Genomic DNA, 22510 nt, shown 5'->3' with positions numbered 1-22510 from the left:
GGTTTAAAAATGCATTTATCAAGGTATATTTCTGACATCGTTCATCATTGCAAGCCCAATGTAACTGTAATATTTGAAGTAAAATGTGTCTCTCATTCAAAGCAGCCATTTTCTCTACTTCAGTGATTAGTTATGCCTGGCTTATAAGCAGTGAATTAGTATTGTAGACCCAGGGGAAATAAAATTGGCAGAAAATCAGAGTGAGAAGATTTAATTATCACGTGGAGACCTTTTCCGTCGACCGGCCCACTGAACCCAAAAAAGCTAATCCGCCCGGACATCAGCCTCCTCCTTATAATTTGTTTCCCATGCAATCATATGCCAAGCAATTACTGTTTTATTGATTTTTTATCGCTGCAAATTTCAAGTTTTTTTTTTTCTCTCTTTCGAAAAGCCTTGGTGGCTGATCTCTTCCCTCTTCTCCCAAGTGAGTTTAACGTAAAGAAAAAATGGCACTTTGTGCAATCCTTTGTTCACCTGTATTGACGCTGAGTGGTGTAATGTAACGAAGTAATAATACTTCGTTACAGTACTTAAGTATTTTTTGGGGAGTATCTGTACTTTACTTGAGTTTTTATATTTCAGCCAACTTTTACTGTTACTTCAGTACTTTTCATAATTAAAATGTATACTTTTACTCCGATACATTTCCCCGAAGCATATTCGTTACTTACTACAAAATAGTCAGAAGTCAGAAGAACACGGACTGCAGGAAAGCAGGTTCGACGAATCAGTGGTCTGGCGTTTGCAAGTTAAGACTCATGCTCGTGTGCAAACAATTGCGCGCACAACCGTGGATTATTTCATCTTCCACTCAAGTCGAGGCTGGAGTGTCCGATATACAGTATATCTGCGATAATATGGTAAGTGTTGTTGTAATGATGTGCGATCTGACGTTATCGAGTATATCACCAAATGCAATCACACACACAGAGTGCACGCACATGATTTATTAGTCTATTAAAACTCAAAATTCAAGACATTCTAAATTGTAGATGGCAAAAATGCTGCTGAATGCTTTTTATACCTAACAGTCACTTGCTGCCACCTACTGGCGGTTTTAATTTCACATTTCGACTATTTTTTCATGTTTTAAAATCATTTCAAATATAAGTATTCAACGTATTAGTTTAAAAACAAAACATTATTTAAGCATCTGTAACTGCAGGTTAAATGCATCCATGTCCCCTCTGAGATACATAAACTGTGTAAATACATCTAAATGCTATTTCAGTTGCAGATTCCTGAAATGTTTTCTTACGTTGGAATGAAAGACATTAAGTATCGGATGAAGTGCTTCTTATTCTTACCCAAAAAAATTAAGTCAAAAAAAGTTAAAACTGAGCACAATCTTGCTACTCAAGCTGTGTACTACTCAAGACTTTTACTCAAGAAATATTCTAAACGGTGACTTCAACTTCTACCAAAGTCATTTTCTGGTAAGATATCTGTACTTTTACTTGAGTATGGCTTTCAGGTACTTTATACACCCTTGTTGACACTAAATATTTAGACATGTGTGCCAGTGTCTGCAGTTGGAATATTTCTCCAAATGCACATGGAGCCTCACATCCAGCTCACAAACAACTGTGCATGTTTCAAGTCAAAGTTGGATTCAGTGAATGGATGATTGACACCTATTTTCTGCACTGGGCATTTAAATGATAGAAATCAGTTTTGTTTGTTTTTTTTCCTTTCCATATTCTATTAAAAATATGCACAGTTCATTTATTGATGCTTCTCAGAGCCCCACCCTAATATCACTGCTGCCCAGTCATATATTAGAAACCTCATTCTCAAATGAACATGCATAGGCCTGTCGCAATAATCAATATATCGACTTATCGCGCAATATATGTACATGGTGACGCAATATATCGCCCATTATATTTACTTAAAAATGTATGTCACCATGTTTAGTACATTCCACTTGCGCCTGTGTCTTTTGCAGGTTCTTGTACATAACGTGGTGTAGTAATGAGGTGCTTGTTCAAATTTAAAAAATGCTTCTACAAAAAGAGTTTCATCTGCAGATATGGTGTTGTTTAGGGATCTGTGCCTTTGTGCATATGGACATCTGACTGCTAAGTAGGGATTGTGTTTTTCAGCAATCGTGTGCAACCTTAATTTACAGAGAAAAGAAGGTCAGGGAAAAATCTGTAGATGGAAAAATCTCCATACAAGTTCTTTGTGCATTTTTCTTGTTTTCTACTTGTTACTTTGCACTTTTTGTTAGAAAATGTTTATTTACTATTTATTCAGGTTTTTTAAGGTATCTAATATATTGATACTTAATTTCCATGATCTAAATATTCTTAAAACTGTAAAGTTTGTTGTCATTTGGAAGTGTGTAGGCCTTCTTGCATTATTATGCTGTTACATTATGATTATATATTCAGTGGCATAAAACGGTCTTTAAAATGACAATAATATCGCTTATCGCAATTATTTCTGGCGCAATATATCGCACAACAAAAAGTTGTTATCGTGACAGGTCTAAACATGCATAGCATCATTGAGAAGAACCTGCATTGCCTAAGAGCCATACACTTGTTGATAGTGCACCAAGATATACAGTAGTGCAATAGTAGACATGATACACAAATTGAGTACTTTTTATTTTGTTTAAACAAACTTTTTATTTTTTTTGCCAAAATTATTATGCACTATCAAAACATTAAACTTCAATATACTGAAATTATCAGTTACTGATGATTCAAGAGTGCAAAGAAGTGAAATAATATGCCTTATAGTATTTAAAAATAAGGAAAACTTGTAAATATGTGGCAACAAATAGTATAAATGCCATGTACAGATGTCGCATGGGGCAATAAAAAGGTGTAAATATTTTAAGGGGAACACTATGCAAATATAATATTTTTTTTCTATCTATAGCAGCAGGGAAGATACACTGCTGTTAATTTGCATTATTTTATCTAAAATCATTGACCTCATACAGACGTAGACATATAAAACAGACATGTCCACATTCAAGCATTTCATTGGGCTCTTTACTTCACAAATAACTGGCAGTCATGATCTAAATATGATTGTCATTTACAAGAAACAATACCAAAATTTGGCATTAGTAACTTTTAGCACCTTCAGTCCTGCTCACGTACAAGATCTGGCAGTAACCTGGCTCTTGGCTTATCTTGACTGGATCCATAAATCAGTGAGCTGTTGACTCAATCGAATCAGTTTGATTCACGAATGAATCGTTCGGTGCAGTTTGTGAACAGGTTCATTGGAAAGAATCAGCTCATTCATGATCTGTTCAGTTCAAAATAATGAGGAACGATATGTTTTTATGAAATAAAAAGCAGAGTAAAAATTACAATATTATGCTTTGGAATGAAGTGAAGTAAAAGATCTCCCAGAATAAAATACTCATACTGTGCTTGAAAAATTGACTTGTACTGCATCTAACCCATGTACAAATAATAACCAATCAGTTTGTATCTTTTTAGTTTTTTGACTGCTTATTTTTATTTCTATGAAGCTTTTCTGAGTAAAGGATTCATCTGCTTATTTGAATATGGGTCAAAGACGAAAAAGGGGTTAGGCATAAAAACAATAAGTGTAATACTGCTTTAAATTGTTGTCGTTTTTCCCAAAAAAATGTAAAGGTTTTCTGTTTAATTTAATTGCAATTTTGTTTTTGTTTTTCTGAGCAAAAGATAAATATCATACATTTCCCCCTGATTTACAGAAGACACCCACTAAAATATCATTCAGTGTAACAATCTTGTCAGGCATATTTACAACAAAAATCAATTTATGACATATTAAAAGACTAATTACTTTCACCTCAAATACTAATTAGTTGTAATTTTACATTTTTAAAATTTGCCACTATCCTAGGTTTTGCCCATTTGTCAGTAAGAATTTTTTACTCATTTAAAACTCAATCAAATTTAATATGCTCCCTTATTATTTTATATATTTAAATATGTACAAGTCAGAATAAGCATGTTGTTTGTATTTTTACGTAAATATTGTGTTACACTGAATGACAATGTAACATTATTTCAACCAAATTTTCACATTTTATTCTCCAAAAACTTATTTGAAACCTTAAAAGTAGACATTTTACTTACATTTAATGTGCTTTCAATGGACATAAAATCACTTTTGTACATTTCTTTTGATGCGGACATCTTAAATGTCTTTGCTTAACATCTTAACATCCATATGCAGTGAGACAGTTTGAAATGTGCTGATAGAGGTTTGGGAGCTCTGTTAACAGCTGTTTGTGTGTATTGTGTTGAACATGTTCTCTTGGGAGGCTGGGTGTTTTAGGGTATTGAGCATGAGGGTGGCCCAACCAAAGCCCCCCCCCCACACACACACACACACACTCACACACACACACAGTGTGGCCTCTCAGAGTGACTTTATTAAGTGGTGCTCATTATGAGACTGTTAGATTGTCATATGCTGATATGTGAGAAGGTGTGTTGGCGTGTGTAATGTGAGAAAGTGTGCATGTGTTTATGTTGTGGGAAAAGGAGGAAATCCATCAGTGTTGAGCGTTGCATGTGTGTGGTTGGGTCATTTGCACCTCATCACATCGGGACTGGTGGTCTCAGACACACAGCAGGAACAGAGCCTCACTGATTGGGTGCCTGACAGGTCACTCTGTGGTTGACCGGGCCACCAATTGACCAGAGTTACACTCAGAAAGTCTATGATATGCTCTTATTATTATACACAATATGTGTCGTTGCTGTATCTATAGCAGACTAACTTCTACTGTAAAAAAAAGTGTGTGGACTGGTCTGTTTAGAAATGTAAACACTATTGATTTAGGACTGGGAAACACATTCATTTGTGTGTGTAATAAGTTAAAAAAATTATTAATGTGATTGATTTAGCATGTTTTTTTTTTTTTTAAGTAACTCTGCTAAAGTCTTCTCGCATGTTTTCTCACACATTTTTTTTTCTTTATTAAGTCCGTAAAGAAGTATGAAATTTTTGTGATGCTGACATTGTATCAAGAGAATCGATCCTCAAATGAAAAATATTGATATCAAATGTTTAACAAAATATTTTTTGTATTTGTTGTGAAAATAAATGCACAAAATAAATGTTAATGTACAGTACAGATAAATGTGATTTTATCATAACGGATTCATGTGTATTGTTTTAAGTTCACTTAAATTAGGTGAGTTAAGTGCTTTAAATTATCCAGTTATAGTAGTAATGTTCTGTAATGCTGTAATTTGAAAAGAAAAGAAAATGTAATTTAGTAGACTTTCAATTAGGCTATAATGTTGAATGTCTATAATTACAAACAAACAAACAAACGATAAATAAAAAACAAATAAACAAACGCATTAATAATATATCATAATAAAGGTATAACTATCAGTGATGTTGGCCTTCATTCATACTTAGTAAAAATATGCCATAAACAAATGAATTTTCACATGAATCTTAGTGTGAAAATACATGTATGTTTGCATTTTTTATAATGTTATGTGCAAGTAATATCATTAAATTACAGACATCTCTGTGATTAATTAGTTTTTTCATATAATCAATCAAATGCCCTTGTAATAACAGGAGCATCAACAGTCACTGTATGTTTTGTTGAAATCTCACAAACAATGAAGTCAGACTTTCTTATTTGCTCTCAATAAAGCAGAGTGCCGGGTTTTAAATACTCTGAGGTTATTTGCCCCAGACAGAGGTCACCGGGGCACTGTTCTTAATTAGCCAAATGAGTCCGCCCGCATTGTGGCAGTGACCTTCTCTGCAGTCAATTACGTGAAAACCACCGTCTGAGTTACACTACAGCGCTGAGAAATAATGCTGATCACACATATCTGTGAATCTGATTTGTTTGTCTGGCGGATAAGAATAAATGAGAGTTACAGTCGTAGCGTAAGGCTTCGGTCTCATGAATGGAGAGGCTCTTAGTCTGCGTTTAAGTCTGATTACATCATTTGTGTTTTAAAGGCTAACTCCAATTACGTAATTAGTTGGTTGGTTGTTTCCTTAATTAGAGAGATGTTTGACCAGCAAAACCTGAGAATGCCGCGCTTTCCACATTCCTGTGTTCTCCTTCATCCTTCTGTTGATGTTACTGTGACGCTTGTGCTGTTTCTCTCTCACACGCAGTAAACAGAGTCATTACGGGTTTTATTTGTGTTACGGCTCAGTTCTGACATCATGACGGGAACCTCGCAGATGATGTTTCCCACTGTGCATTTGTATTTGCAATGACAAGAACTGTAAATTATTTACACTAAAGAATGATTTTGTTATAAATCATGGCTAGGTCTGTTTGAGCAGTAACTAATGTTAATGTACGGTATGCCACCATTGGCATTAGGCAACATCCATCTGTTTTTCTGTGCAGTTTTACAGGTTTTTGCATAGTCAAGCTAGAATCGTGTGATATGATATGGATACGAGGCATTGCTTGTGTTGCGTTCATTTTGATCTTTTGGAGCATGCACACAGCACCAAAAGCAACTGTAGTGTGATTGACAAGTGCGTTTGATGTCTGTTAGTCTTACTTAAACTAGTGTTTACATGACATTTCAACTTGATAAATTATTGCATTAGTCTGCATAAAATCAAACTTGTAAAGTGCATGTAAACCAGTGGTTCTCAACCTTTGTGGCCCCCAATGTTCACAACATTATTTAAAGGCACCGTGACGTTTCCAGTTGTTTGTGATTTACTGGAGAAGGATTTTTACAAATAGTTTTTACTCACATTTTCTACCCTTGAAAATATTTTAGAGCTTGACTTAACTAGAAAAAAATGTAAATTCATTATAAATGTACCCATGGAGCTATACGATTTTATTAATTTATATAACTTTTCTACACATCCAGCCTGGTCTCATTGTTTATGTAGGTATTAGTTTGTAACAGTTACATGCACAAAACATACAATTTGGACATATAGACAACATCTAAAATGTAAACTCTAAAAAGTAAACGTTATTACATATTTACAGCTATAGGGGGCAGTCGTGGCCTAATGGTTAGAGAGTCATTTATATTATTTTATATCATAAAGACATTTAGATGCACTTTTACCATTTTACTGATACTTTTTAGATCCCTTAACCCTATATTCCCAAACCTAAGCATAACCATTTACAACCCCAATTCCAGAAAAGTTGGGACGTTTTGTGAAATGCCATAAAATCAAGAATGATATCTGTTCATTCTCTTTAAAGTACAAAGAAAAAATGTCCAATGTTTTCACTGACCAACTTAATTTTATTTTGTAAATATAAACAGATTTTGATGGCTGCAACACACTACAAAAAATTTGGGACAGAGGCACGTTTAACACTGTGTCACATCAACCTTCCTTTTAATTACAATGTTTCATTGTTTGGAAATTGAGGATACCAATTGTTAAAGTTCTGTAAGCAAAATTTTTGTCCAATCTCGCTTGATACAAGACTTCAGAAGCTCGGCAGTCTGTGATTGTCGTTGTTTGATTCTCCTTTTCATGACTGGTCATACATTTTCAATAGGAGACAGATCTGGACTGCAGGCAGGCTGGTCTAACACATTCACTCTGTCTCTACTAAACCACGCTGTTGTAGCACATGCAGAATGAGAGCTGGCATGGTCTCCACAGTCACCAGATCTCAATCCAATAGAGCACCTTTGGGATGTGGTGGAACGGGAGATTCGCATCTTGGATGTGCAGCCGACAAATCTGCAACAACTGCGTGATGCTATCATGTCAATATGGACCAATCTCTGTACAATCCCAATATATGCCTCCATGTCAATAGTACCTTCACACATAAGCCAGTCACCCGTGCCGTTTGCACTGATGCACTCATATACCATGACAGACATTTGCTTTTGCTTCTGTCGCTGATGAAAGTCTGGATGGTCCCTTTGGTCTTTGGGACTGGGAACTCGAAATCTATTTTTCCCAGAAACAAGTTGAAATGTGGACTCATTTGAGTACAGCACACATTTTCTCACACAGTCTTTTTGACTATCTAAGATGAGCTCTGGCCCAAAGAACCCGGCAGCATCGCTGCATAGAATGGATGTATAGCTTTCTCTTTCTCCTAGAGTAACAGAGATTCAAGTTGCATTTCTTGATGCAGCAGCAGACTGTGGTAATTGACAGCAGTTTTCTGAAGTACTCCTGAGCCCATGTGGCTATATTTAACACCGCAGCATGACGGTTTCTTATGCAATGCCATCTGAGGGCTCAAAGGTCGAGCACATTCAACTGAGGTTTCCTGCCTTGCCCTACATGTACTGTGATTTCTCTGGATTCCCTGGATCTTTTCACAATATTACGTGTTGTAGTTGGTGAAAGACCTAAATTATTTGCAACTTTGCATTGCCAAATTTTTTTGTGATTTTTTTCATTGCCAAATGTGAAAATGTGATTTTCAAAAGTGATGAGCCATGATCCAGCTTTGCTTGCAAAGACTGAGATGCTCCTTTTATACCAAAACATGATACCTTGACCTATTACAAATTCACCTGCTTACTGTGAACTGTTTCACAACAGTTTAACGTGGATATTCTATAACCTTTTCACTTTTATTTGGACTCTGTCCCAACTTTTTCGGAGTGTGTTGCAGCCATCAAAATAAAAAAAAAATGATATTTACAAAATACATTTATGTTGGTCAGTGAAATCTTTGGAAATCTTTTCTTTGTACGTTTGTCAATTAAATAAAAGTTAAAGATAATTAACAAATCACAGATTCTTGATTTTATTGCATTTCACAAAACGTTGCAACTTCTCTGGAATTGGGGTTGTAATAGAGAAGGTTTTTTTCTCCATTTGTGTCACCGATGGAGTTTTGGTTCTTTGCCGCTATTGCCTCTGGCTCTCATTATTACACACTATTTTTCCTATTGAATACTGACACAAGCTGTGTTGTTAAAAGCACTATATAAATAAAGGTGACTTGACTTGACTTGAGAGAATATAGAAAGAATATGTAAAAATAATAGACACAAATCTGCAGGAAAATGACAATATAGCAACAATAAAGCATTTAACAGAACCTAACCATAACTATTTCTTTAAAAATATGTAGAAAAACATGACAGACAGACAAGTGCAATCACAATCATTTATTTATTGCAAAAATGTCAAAAGCAGTACCAAAAGTAGTCCAAATGTCAATGTGTTGAAGTCTCGATCCTCTCTGGCGGTATACAATAGTTAGTGTGAGGTACAGAACAAAATTTTAAAGGGGTGGTTGATTGTGATTTCACTTTTTTAACGTTAGTGTGTAATGTTGCTGTTTGAGCATAAACAATATCTCCGACGTTACGACGCTGTAAGTTCAATGCAATCGGAGATATTGTCTTTTAAAATTCTGACAGTTTAATGCCTACAAAAACGGCTCGTAGGGACTACAAAGAGTTACTTCCCGGGTTGGTGACGTCACAAACCCAGAAATGTACATAAACCCCGCCCCCAGGAAAGTGGGGCGAGGCTATGTTGCGCTGCTTTAGAGAAGAGGAAGAGTTATTGCCATGCCATCAAAACTAGGGGTGCACAAAAACAATCTATTCATACATGAATCGCAATTCTGTCTTCTAACGATTCTTATAGGGAATCACAACACACTGGGCCAGCTGACCAATCCGAACCCATTGCGTATTTCTGAGGGAGGTTTTGAAAGTGTAACGATTTTGGGATTTGACGTTTGCAGCCACTGCTGAGGATAAAAATGAAGATCGCGGAAAATTGATTACTTCTGTCGTTTTACGTTGCATTTTTTGGTGTATTTTATGGTGTTATTGTCAGTCACAGCATAACTGAGAAAACCTTGTGTGTTCCACTGCAAACAAATTAAATATTACTTGATAAGTAATGGTTAGATGATTATAGAAATTTTATTCATTTATATTTATACATATATATATCATTAAAGTTTAGAACAACAAAATGTTGTCATTTCATATTAAGTAGATGAGTAAACTGTTTAATAAATGTGACTGAAAACATAATGCCATTGATGACAATTGAATACAATATAATCAAAGCATTAATGCCATGATTCCAGTCTTCATAAAGATTCGTGCACAAAGTGTTTTATGCGTAAATAAATCACATTTTAGATGCAGTCAGTACATCATTATTGTGCATTTCAGTGTCTGTGTAAATGTAAGTAAATGTACGTTTGGTAGAGCCACGCTTGAGATCATGAGATGAGATCATGTTGAGACGCCACACTTTTAAAGTTAGGCTACCTCATATATCCAGGTTTTCCATGACAGTGGGAACCCTGAGAGAAGAAAAGAGAGTTAAATTAAAATAAACATTTTCAGATTTGTGGACCAATTGCAAGCATGAGAGTTCAGTGTTATGACACTGACAGTTAACCAGCCAGTCACTGCAGTCAAGACGACATGATAGACAGACATGTTCAAATCAAATAATGAGCCAATCATATGAGCTTTGAGCGCATGCCATTCATGCCACATTCAGAGAACAGCGAGCTCACACTGCTTTACATGCCATTTGATCATCACATATTGATCATATATTATTTATTTCTTTTTTACTTTTGCACTGTTATTCTATGAGATTCACTGCATCTCTGCATTATGCAGTATTGTACGGAGCAGTGGAGAACGGTTGATTACATGCTGAAAAATGACAAAAAAACACATGAAATACATTTTCCCCAAAATTTTATTTTATTCTATTTTATTTTTTTGATTCTTTTTTTTCTGGTTTAAATTGTTAAATTAAATTTTTGTAAAATGTAATCAAAAAGCATGTCTTGGAATCATGAAACTCATGCAATTTATCAACACAATATTAAAAGTTTTAAAATTAACACATTCTTAAAATGTTAGGCTGTTTTATTTATTCTCAAAATCCATTTGATGTTTTCTCAAATTCTAAATTTCTAAATTCTATTTTTGATTTATTCATCCAAAACTGGCCATGCATTCCATGCATTATATAAATTTTATGATTTCGTCTGTGTTTTCCTCTCTGCGGAAATAGGACCCTGGTTTACAAGGAATTGCTAAATGATTTTCTATATAATGTCGATTTAATGTACTTTTTGTATTAGGCATTAAACATCAAATATATCTTTGACTGCAGTTGTAATTCCTGCTGGAAGCTTCAGCCATCAATGATATCGATAAAACTTCCACAAACCAATAATGCTGCCTATGCTGGATGACTTCACCCATGAACTGCAAATTGGTGCTGTTCAGCAGGAAAAATACAACTTGTGGTACATCTATGTACAAAAAAAAGTTTCTGCAGGATTTGGCTACTAGCTTTTCCGTGTTTGTGTTATTGCAGTCTGGTGTGTTTAGTTTGAGCCGTCATTGTGGGAGCAGGTTTGGGCTTCCTTCATGAGCTGATCGGACATTCATCTATTAGAGTGACTGTTCCTGAGGAAATCCTCTGTCCTAAAGCTAAACCCAACTAGATTCCAGAGCACACTTTCCTCCGTCTCTGTCTCTCACACACTGCTTCGGACCCTTAGGGACATTAACGGCATCTGGCATGAGCTAGCATGGAGCAAGCGAGAGTCAATCCACTTGTAGATGACCCATATCAAGTGCTGCACATATCAGATTGCTGGAGAAGCTTTTTATTTGGCCCGTTTGTGAAGCGCAATCTGCTCCAAACATGGATCGGGTGCATGTCACTAAGACTGGCCATGATTGCAAACTGTCTTTGTTCATTGAGATCTCATTTGTCAAAGCAGAGAGGCTAGAGGGTATTAGTTAGTTAGCAAATATTGACATGCCACTTTGGTTGGGTAACTATCAATTGAAATCAGCAAATCAATGCTCCTAATAGCTGCTCATTACGCAGTTAATGCATTTTCAGCGTTCGCATCAGCTTTGCATGTCAATGCAGTTAAAAACTATTACTTGACCAGCGGCCCGATGTGTTTTTCATGCCTGCTGCTGTGTTTAAAGAAGCCTTGCACAGGGCTGAGTATAACTGATTACACATAATCTGGATTAAGTAATCAGATTCCAAAAATTAAGTACTTGTAATTAGATTAAATTACATTTTAAAATACTCAGAATCAGACTAGTTATTTTTTATTGATTACTTGATTACATATACTCACACAATAGCAGTAGATTATTCACAATTTATTGAGTATCCCTAATTATTTTCATCTTCACCTTTCTAAAATGCCTACATGACATCCAGGTACATCCAGTGTTTTATTTTGATTAAAGTGATTTATTTTAATTTAACATTTTTGTGACTTAATTAATTATTAGCTTTTCATTCAGTTCACAAACCCCCTGCACGAACCCCAGTTTGGGAAACCTTGACATAATGTAATTCTTAATTCACTTTATGTTGTTAATAACAACGAATGGAATATATTTTCTTTGAATTTTAATATCAATATTGTACAATATTATCCTATTTAAATCAATGTGGTAAACGGTTTACGTTAAAAGTAATCAAAAAGTAGTCTGATTATGTTACCTAAAATATGTAATGTAATGGATTACGTTACTAACTACAGTATTTGTCCTGTAATTTGTAATCAGTAACGGACTACAGTTTGTAAGTAATCTACCCAGCTCTTTTAGGTGGTTGTTTTGTAGCTTGAACGAGGTGACTCTTAAATGGCTAGCGTGTATCTGACTGACATGCTGTATTTAAAAGGAATTAATGTCAGTTTTTGCTGTCACGCGTTTAATTAAGTTAAAGCAGTGACCTTTCATCCAGGCTTCTGTTTGCGATGGAAATCACAAAGAAACTGCATTTTCTCTACACGTCGTCTGTAGCACTCACACAAAGTGGAGTGGCGCTTGTCGGGAGAGGATCTTTATTTAGACACCAGATCTTCCTAGATAAATAAAGACAGTGTTAATGGAAGAGGGCCGAGTCGGATGCGTGTCAGGGGTTTGCCCAGATAAATCATTAGATGGAAGGTTATTGGAAATGCAGGGAGATAAAAGACTGAAGAAGCCAGTAATTGCCTTAAAGATCAGACTACAAAGCATTAGCCTGGCTTTTACAAGGCCAGTCGGCAACAAAAGAGTCGTAATTTATGAGCTCAGCGTAAAAGAATAGCATAATTGCATTAAAAATTAATGCTAATGAGGTCTAAAATGGGGAAGGTGGTTATTATGAAAGTTTGTATTCATCTTCTTTGGCCTGAATGATGGCTAGTGGCTTGATTAATGGCTTAATTTCTATCAATTAGGCGTGCCAGAAATAAATAAATAAATCTATCCAGAGCCGGGGCTAAATTGAGTATTGAATTACATATCTTAGCCCAATGCGGAGATGGAGGCCGGATTCCCAAAGGTTTAGCATAGAGGGAATGTCCTTGTGTGTTTAACAATTAGTTCAGCTTTTTGCGTGTTTGTGAGTGCATGTAGATCGAGTGCATTTATTTTAGAGAGCCTCAAGTTGACTTACAATAATGAAAAAACATGCAAAACAGGGATTAAAATAAGCTAGAACAACTACAAACAAGAACTCTATTGTGGTTTCATTTTATTTAATTTGTATTTATTTTTAATTAATCAATTAATTTACTTATTTTAATTTTTTATTTATTTAAAAAAAAAAAAATTTAATTCTTTTTACATATACTATCCACTTAAAAGTATGATTTCAAGACTTGGAAAAGTCATGTAAATTAATAAAATACTATAATTCCCTTTGCATTTTTATAATGAATTTATATTTTCTAATTATGCCAAGCTGTAAAATATTTAGTCAGGTAGAGGCTAGGTTACAAAAATGGTCCCACTTTATATTAGGTGGCCTTCACTACTATGTACTTACATCAAAAAATCAGTACAATGTACTTATTGTGTTCATATTGTATTGCACAACACGTGCTGCTATTGAGGCGGGATACGGGTGAGGTTAGGGACAGGTTTGGTGGTTTGGGTTGGTTTAAAGGTTGGTTAAGGTGTACGAGATGGGTCAACAGTGTAATTATAAATGTAATTACAGAAATTAATTGCAGATGTAATTACATAGGTATTTTGAAAAATATAAGTACAATGTAAAATCATGCATGTACACAATAAGTGCATTGTACCAAATTATTAATTTAAATGCAAGTACATAGTAGTTAAGGCCACCTAATATAAAGTACGACGTAAATCATGAAAAACTGGAAAAGTCTTGGAAATATTGTTGTGAACAATGGGGGGGCCTTGGAGTCAAAAAGGTTGAGAAGCGCCGAGTTAGATTATTTCTAACAAACACATAAACACAGCTGTGCCAGCGTGTGTGAGAGGTCCGCAGGTTTTTGCATGTATTGTAGTGTGTGTTTTTTCCTCTCACACACTCGTCTCAACGGACTTTTCATTCTCAATCAGTGAGTGCAGTGCCATCATTAGGTTTGTTTGGCTTGCTCGTGACATTCAAAAGCACCTTTGAATCCGCAGCCGTTTGAGACCGACCACCTGATGATGGGCAGCTACTGCTTTAATTATTCCATCAGTGATGAGAGCCGTTGTAATTTAGCTCATGGAAGTAAGGCATTCAATTATGGGAATTAATCAGGCACTGTGAGTTTTGCCTTCACTTTCGGTGCTGGACCTTGAGTTGTTGAACATCGCCCTCTTGTGGTTTTCTCTTGTCCTGCCTGCTGAAGAGGAGCTTTCGTTTGACTTTAACCTCTTGCAAGTGAAGAAACTGCTATTAAGAGAGAGTATTAAGAGCATTTGTGACCCTGGAGCACAAAAGCAGTCTTAAGTCGCTGGGGTATATTTGTAGCAATAGACAACAATACATTGTATGGTTCAGAATTATCCATTTTTCTTTTATGCCAAAAATCATTAGGATATTAAGTAAAGATCATGTTCCATGAAGATATTTTGTAAATTTCCTACCGTAAATATATCAAAAAATAATTTTTGATTAGTAATATGCATTGCTAAGAACTTCATTTGGACAACTTTAAAGATGATTTTCTCAATATTTAGATTTTTTTGCACCCTCAGATTCCAGATTTTCAAATAGTTGTATCTCAGCCAAATATTGTCCTATCCTAACAAACCATACATCAATGAAAGCTTATTTATTCAGCTTTCAGATTATGTACAAATCTCAATTTCAAAAAATTGACCCTTATGACTGGGTTTGTGCTGCAGGGTCACATATGATGATGCTGGATATCTGTTTTTGCACACGTTAACCTCCTGGTTTCTTATCAGTTTATTCACATCTAAATCTACATTCATTCATGTTTAATAAAAAACAGAGTCTGTTTAGTCCTTTAGGATGGCAGGGAAAGACAAAGCATGCTTCAAATGAACAGAATCCATGTCATCATCTCTCTCTCTCTCTCTCTGTCTCTGTCTGTGGTCAAGACTGCTATAAGGCTTGTGTAATGCGGCGACAATATAAACGAGCAGAGCGAGAAGATGTGTTGTGACAGTTGCTCCCTGGCAGTTAATGGATGAAATTAATTCCTCTCATTAGCGCAGGGATCTGTGTGTGTGTGTGTGTGTGTGTGTGTGTGTGAGAGCGCGAGAGCATGCTTCCTACCTAATAGTGTTTGTTTCTGAGCATTTTCATGCATATGTGTGGAGAGAGATTAAATTGTGGGTGAATTTGAGTATCAGTAATACATTGTGTTTTATGTTTTAGGATGTCTTCATTTAGCAGAGTCACGCAAACAACAGCGCTGATGTTCTGAATAACAGCACAGCTGTGGCTGTAGGTAATCACAGCTTATAGTTCAATAAACAGGAAGTTAATATGGAGTAACAAATATTACAAGTTACCCTGTTTATTTATGAAAATAGCACTGAGCAATATCACATTAGGTCTTTATTTCCTGAATAAATGTGTAGAGTGAGATAATGTGCATATGAAGTCAACAGAAGATCTGTTTACCGTGAAGAGCCTTAGAATTTATTACTTTTTTCTTGAAATCTCCTTGAAATTCTGTCTCTCCTGATAATTATATATGCATTGCATAGTCAACATACTGATATTCTAAAACCATTGATCTCTGTATATGACTGGGTTGATTATGGAATTCTGAACACATTTTATTTTCTTTCAATAGTCCACTTTAGATGTTCTACGAACTATAAGTAACTTTACAACTACATGTCAACTAACTCTCATTAGAGTATTAGTAGGGTTAGTAGAATAATTTGACATATTTTGACATACTTCTCATTGACCAGCGTCCATTTCAGACTCTACTTCTAGAAAAGAAGAATAATTAAAGAGCTACAGACTGGAAAGCACAAATTTGTTGGTTTTTTACTTGTCGATCGCTATTTTACGTATTGTTGAATTAGGTTAATTTTACCAACCAATTTAAACAAATTTTTAGGTTATCTTAAGTGATGCCAACAACTTCATTTTTACCACCATTGATTCATATGTCTTAATAAAAATCAACATCACAACACAATTGCATAAACCTCACTGAATAACTCCAAACCAATGAGTTTGTGCATAACTTCAAAATGTTAGAATAAATACATCTGTATTCAGAGTAAATTATCTGTTGATGAAGATGAACCTCGCCGGCTTTCACTTTCAATAAGCAGGATAAATTCTCAACTATAAAAAATGCTTAGCAAGTAGGGAGACTTGGGATTTAAAAGCTGGGATAATGTTTACTCCGTGAAATCAGCTGATTTCCTAAGACTGTTGGGAACGTGTGGGAACACCAATACACAGTTGCTTCAGTGTTATCACGTCGTGAGCAATCAAGAAACCAAAAAGGACAATTCGGGACCAGTTTTCACTATTAACTAGTTGCTTATTAGCATGCCTATTATTAACATATTGGCTGTTTATTAGTACTTATAAAGCACATATTCTGCATGACCATATTCTACATCCCTAATCCTACCCAGTACCTAAGCTTAACAACTACCTTACTAACTATTAACAAGCAGCAAATTAGTCGTTTACTGAGGCAAAAGTAATAGTTATTGAGGAGAATTGTACCTTAAAATAAAGTGTGACCGACAATTCTTATTTTCACCCTACATTCTTTTTCCTCATTCAAGAAACTGTTTTACTCTGATATACATCACAATTGGGAAGTAAAGAGGATCACAACTTAGGTATCATAATTATTGATCCACATATACATATCATACTAATATGTGACCCTGGACCACAAAACCAGACTTATGTGTCAATTTTTCAAAATTGAGATGTATACATCATCTGAAAGCTGAATAAATAATCTTTCCATTGATGTATGGTTTGTTAGGATAGGACAATATTTGGCTGAGATACAACTATTTGAAAATCTGGAATCTGAGGGTGCAAAACAATCTAAATATTGAGAAAATCATCTTTAAAGTTGTCCAAATGAAGTTCTTAGCAATGCATGTTACTAATCAAAAATTAAGTTTTGATATATTTACGGTAGGAAATTTACAAAATATCTTCATGGAACATGATCTTTACTTAATGTCCTAATGATTTTTGGCATAAAAGAAAAATTGATAATTTTGAGCCATACAATGTATTGTTGGCTATTGCTACAAATATACCCCAGCGACTTAAGACTGCTTTTGTGCTCCAGGGACACATATCATCTTCTGAGACCAACATTTCTGACTATTAAATCCTAGAGCTTTCAAGCTACATCCACTGGACAGAGTACTGTTCTGACTTGTTTTCGAACTCATCTTTTTTCATGTAAAGTGCGATCATTTCCGTCCGTCTTCGAACTGCAGGATTCAAACTACAGAGGGCACTTAACACAACAGAGACCAGTCATGTTTCTAGACAAGCTGTCTGGTACTATGTACTGTGTGCTCTTGCTTGTTTGGAGAGTATGCGGTTGTTTTGCTGGAAACATACTGAAGCTGAAGAGAAGGGTAATGGGACTGTCCCATGAGCACAGCTGCTTTAATGTGGCACATGCACTTCAGACTCAACAGTATCCAGTAGATTGAGTAGAAGAGATGAATCGATCAGCATGATGTTTTTCTGTGTCTGTGGTTTGTGACCGTCTGACCTGCCCCGCTGACCTCTCACCAGTCCACTCACCGCTCTGTTTTTTGTTCCTCTAGAGCAAATGTCTCTCGCCGAGCAGGTGAGGAGGATAAAGGATATCGAGGCCATTGAGAGCGACTCCTTTGTTCCTCAGGCTTTCAAATCATCTCGGGATGGCACCAAGGTACATCTCTGCCTCTCTCCCTCTCTGTTCTCTTTGCCTTCCTTCTCATATATATTCTTTTATTTGATTTCTTTTCACCGAGTTACTTTCCGTTTGTCTGCAAATGAAATGATTGCCATTATATCTCGTTTGGTCTGTGGCACCTGTCCTCTTGAAAAGCGTCCGGCCGCCGGTGGAGAGCATTACTGAAGAGCATTCACATTCACCGCTCAAATTAGATTACTAACAAATGCTCACAGATCTCTGTGGTCTGAGACAAAAGGTGACAGTTGAAATGAATCCGTATGATAGATTGCACCAGAAGGACTGATCTCAGGACTCGGGTCTGTCTGTACGGACTTCAGCGATGCACTGGAAACAGACCAGCACTTAACATCACTACGTTTATTTCTGAATGATGTACGAACAGCTCTATAGATGGAGCGAAAAAAGCATACCCAGAGGGCATTCTTTGGACAAACACAAATACATAGATTCATGCACATTTGATTTTTCAATCATATCCATACCATGTACACTCTTAAAAATAAAAGTGCTTCACGATGCCACAGAAGAACCTTTTTGTCTAAATGGTTCCATTAAGAACCTTTAACATCTGAAGAACCTTTCTGTTTCACAAAAGCTTCTTTGTGGCGAAAGAAGGTTCTCCAGATTATAGAAAGGTAAGAAAGAGATGGTTCTTTAAAGAACCTTTGACTGAATGCTTCTTATATGGCATCGCTGTGAAGAACCTTTTAAGCACCTTTGCTTTTAAGAGTGTAATTGGATGCTCTGAGCTCAGATAAAAAAGCACTATGCCAACTCTCACTTAACAGAGCATTGGTTTGAGGTGAAAGACAGGAGTCTGCTAGGCCTGTGCTGGATACAGATGTTATAAAGGACAAGGGACAGCAAGAGTGAGCACTGTTACGATTATACTGCCATCAGTTGTTTGTATTTAGAATTGCACTCGGCATCTCACTTTACACGGACAGTCACCTTGAACTCACCTGCAGATAAGTGTTTGCTCAACTTTACTGTGATACAGGAATGACTCAATATCAGCCTTTCAGCTGCACCCACTAATGTCAGTTAAATGGGTCGATCAAATTTACTTCATCTCTTGAGATAAAATAGTTCACTGAAAGCACTTCCTTCCGGTCCAAAAAGAGCCTTATTAAATCTGAAACAAGGTGCAAAGGTCACTCGATGTCTGCAACTTACTAATGTCACACACTTGAAAATAATGTGTTATTGAAGGGGGTGTCAAAAACAGCAGCAAAAAAGTCTGTTCAAATCAAAGGCATAGTTCAGCTATAAATGAAAATTCATGTCGTGACAAACCTGTATGCATTTCTTTCTTCTGCGGAACACGAAAGAAGATATTTTAAGGAATGGCGGTAAGCGAACGGTTTGGTTTCTCTAAATATCTTCTTTTATGTTCCACAGAAGAAAAGAAAGTCATATGGGTTTTGAATAACACGAATTTTCATTTTTGGGTGAACTATCTCTAACCAAACACCCTAAACAAGCTAATCACGGTGTTCAGAATCACAGTATAGACAGGTGTGTTTAATTATGGTTGAAATTAAAGTCTGCAGGACACTGGAGCTGAAGAGCCCTGCTTTAAGGGGTCTAATTTATGACTAATTATAGCACCAAAAAAGAATGGCTCTCAAGGATAAGATAAAGGCTACAAAAAAAAAAGTTAAGGAATGAGGCATTTCTCTTTAATTAAACAACTCGTCATGCAACGTGAATGTCTGGAATGGCGGAAAGATGAGTGCTCTGTGTGATTTCTTAAGGTTTTTGTAAATAACGTAAGTTTTTATTTGTAGGTGACTGACCTTTCAGAGATCAAGAAAGAGGCAGAGGCTATAAAAGAGGAAGTTGCCCTTCTGCCCACATCCATCATGTACAATGACAGCAACGCCCTGGCTCACCCTAACGTAAGAGTGTTTTGTGTGTGTGTACCTACTTCACCAGATTTGTACCAAGATATGAGCTATATCTGACAAAACCTTCCAAAACCTCATTTTGGGGACATCTTAATTTGTCAAAACAAGGTAACACTTTAGTTTCCAATTCTGTTAAATAGCATGCATATTACTAGTATATTGGCTGTTTATTTAGTACTTATAAAACGGAGAGTTCCGATCCTTGATTCTGATTGGCTGAGAAACTGTTTCTGAAAAACAGTTCGAAGCTGTTGTAAATTACTCTACAAACATACACCTTTGTTTACGTCTGTGTGATGCTATGCAACCACTTTGTTGCAACCACAACTGTTTCTGAGGAACTACATTGTTTGGCGGAAGAATACTGTTTTTATTATCATTACACTTTATTTGCTTTGTTTTTTTTTTTGTGAAACCTTGCTACATATATGGAATAACCGTTTTATAAATGCAATAAGCCCCGTGAAGCCGTGGTTTACAGTGAATTTATAACAGCTAAGTTATAAGGCACGACGCGAAGATTCACTGTAAACCACGGCTTCTTGGGGCTTATTGCTTTATTATAAAGCACCATGGTAGCCCATACCTAAACATAACAGCTACCTTACTAACTAATAATAAATTAGGAGTTTATTGATGCAAAAGTTGTAGTTAGTAGCTAGTTAATAGTGAGAACTGGTCCCCAAACTAAAGTGTGAACAAAACCTGTATAAAGTATTTTTAATTGTAAAAATGCAGAATGTTTCTGTTAGGGTGTAGGTTAGGTTATAGTATTTATAACTAGCTGTATATGAAAGAATAGAAGTCTATTGAATGTCCCTATCTAGATAACAAAGTATTCTATAAAGTATAGTAATTTTTTGATACTTTGGGGCCAAAGTCTCAATCCGCACGAGGAAAACAGTTTATAAATCATACTAAATTGGAGAATCCTCATAAAACACAAAGGTAATCGCTCCGCCTCGTGAACCTCTCTAATTCTTTCTAAGAAAAATAGTATGTATTATTCACAACACGCATCAAATAAGACTCTGGTGTCGCGGGCGCAGCATCCGAAGTTACACTGAAGTCTCCCAAAAGGCCTCCGATCAATAATTCTCCTCTCCCAAGACTTATTTCGCCCCACCCTTGTAGAAATTGCCTATTTCTGAAGCTGCAATTCTTGACAACCCACTCAGGGCCCTTCTTATGCACCCTCAGTAATATTGGCAGGCAGAATTTCCTACGAAAGTGCGCTCCATCTCTCTCACTCGGCAAACTGGGTTACGTGTGACTGATGCAGATGAGCTCGACAGGCTGATCTATTGCAGCAATATGCCCAAGGCGAGAGAGCCCTGATCACCAGTAATGATTCAATCATTTAGCCACCACCACTTACTGTATCTACTGTAATTTCAAACTCGTTAGTCGCGCTTCGCTAGGTGCGTTAAGAGTCGGAGGAGGCTCGTCGTCGTGTTGCGGAATCGCCTACAAAGAGAAAAGGCAAGGGGAAGCGGGCGACATACACCCTCAGTCTATTAGCGCTACATGTGCACATGTTTTCCAGGCAAACAGAGCCCAAACGAACGCTACGGGCGGACCCTAACCCGATGTAAATGACACGCTTATAATGCACACGCGGCGGGATGGAAGCGATCAGTCTTTCCAAAGCCTAGATTTGATTTGGTGCCTCTCGTGTTTTTTGGATGAAGGAAATGAGTGATGAGTGTTGGAGAAGAATCCGGAACTTCCCAACTTAAGGAACTCATAAGCACGACTAATGTGGGAATCACTCAAATTCTCCCTTTATGCTGACATCCGAATCAAGCGTGCGTATTACCCTGTCTGATGTGTTTATGATGCAATACCATTTACACTTGCTCCAAATCTAATCGCAGCTGTGATTGTCCTATATTAAGCCAACCCAGACAATTAGAGCGCAGGCTTGGAATCCATTAGAAACCAATAGGAAAGATTTGTTTCAAAAGGGTTACTTGGGTTTCAGATCTATAGCATCAGGCCAGATCCGGGCTTCCTCCAGTGGAGTAAACGAGGAGGGAATGTGAAATGGCGCACATGCAGACAGTCACAGATTATCTGATCTCAATAACAGCTCACTTCACTTTCTGTAGGAGGACTCTGTAACGTTCCCTTGTACTGCACAGAAAGGCATCACAGTGTTTACTGTAATAATATACAATGTATTTTGCATTTCTAATCCAATATAAGGTTCTTTCAGTTCTTAAAAAAAAACAACATCCTCCGTACACTTCAATCATTGCATTTGTCTTCAGCGTATTCTCTTAAATAGCTAAGAATCATACCGAAATGAATTGAACTGAACTGATGCAGATTTCATCATGTAGTAAAGAAAGAGAAATCATTTGATCAAGTGGTTTTAGAGCAAATATGTATCATCCCAACTAATCATAACAGCACTGACAAATTCATATTTTCTGTTGTTCTGCCTAATGAAGACATCAGT

General features: G+C 36.3%; 1 protein-coding gene across 2 annotated transcripts in view; it reads left to right on the top strand.

Moving 5' to 3' along the window:
• rsrc1 (arginine/serine-rich coiled-coil 1) overlaps window positions 1–22510 on the top strand; it is a 157531-nt gene that overhangs the window by 132898 nt on the left and 2123 nt on the right. For both annotated transcript variants that reach the window (XM_016505530.1, XM_016505529.1), the window contains 2 exons: window positions 18003–18109; window positions 19927–20037. In XM_016505530.1, coding sequence (XP_016361016.1) covers window positions 18003–18109; window positions 19927–20037 — 218 coding nt within the window. The remainder of the gene's footprint in view (window positions 1–18002; window positions 18110–19926; window positions 20038–22510) is intronic.

Source organism: Sinocyclocheilus anshuiensis, unplaced genomic scaffold (assembly GCF_001515605.1).
Source record: "Sinocyclocheilus anshuiensis isolate Anshui unplaced genomic scaffold, SAMN03320099.WGS_v1.1 scaffold482, whole genome shotgun sequence".
Lineage (NCBI taxonomy): Eukaryota > Metazoa > Chordata > Actinopteri > Cypriniformes > Cyprinidae > Sinocyclocheilus > Sinocyclocheilus anshuiensis.
Note: the sequence above shows the minus strand (reverse complement) of the source record. Positions and strands in the feature narration are given on the sequence as shown.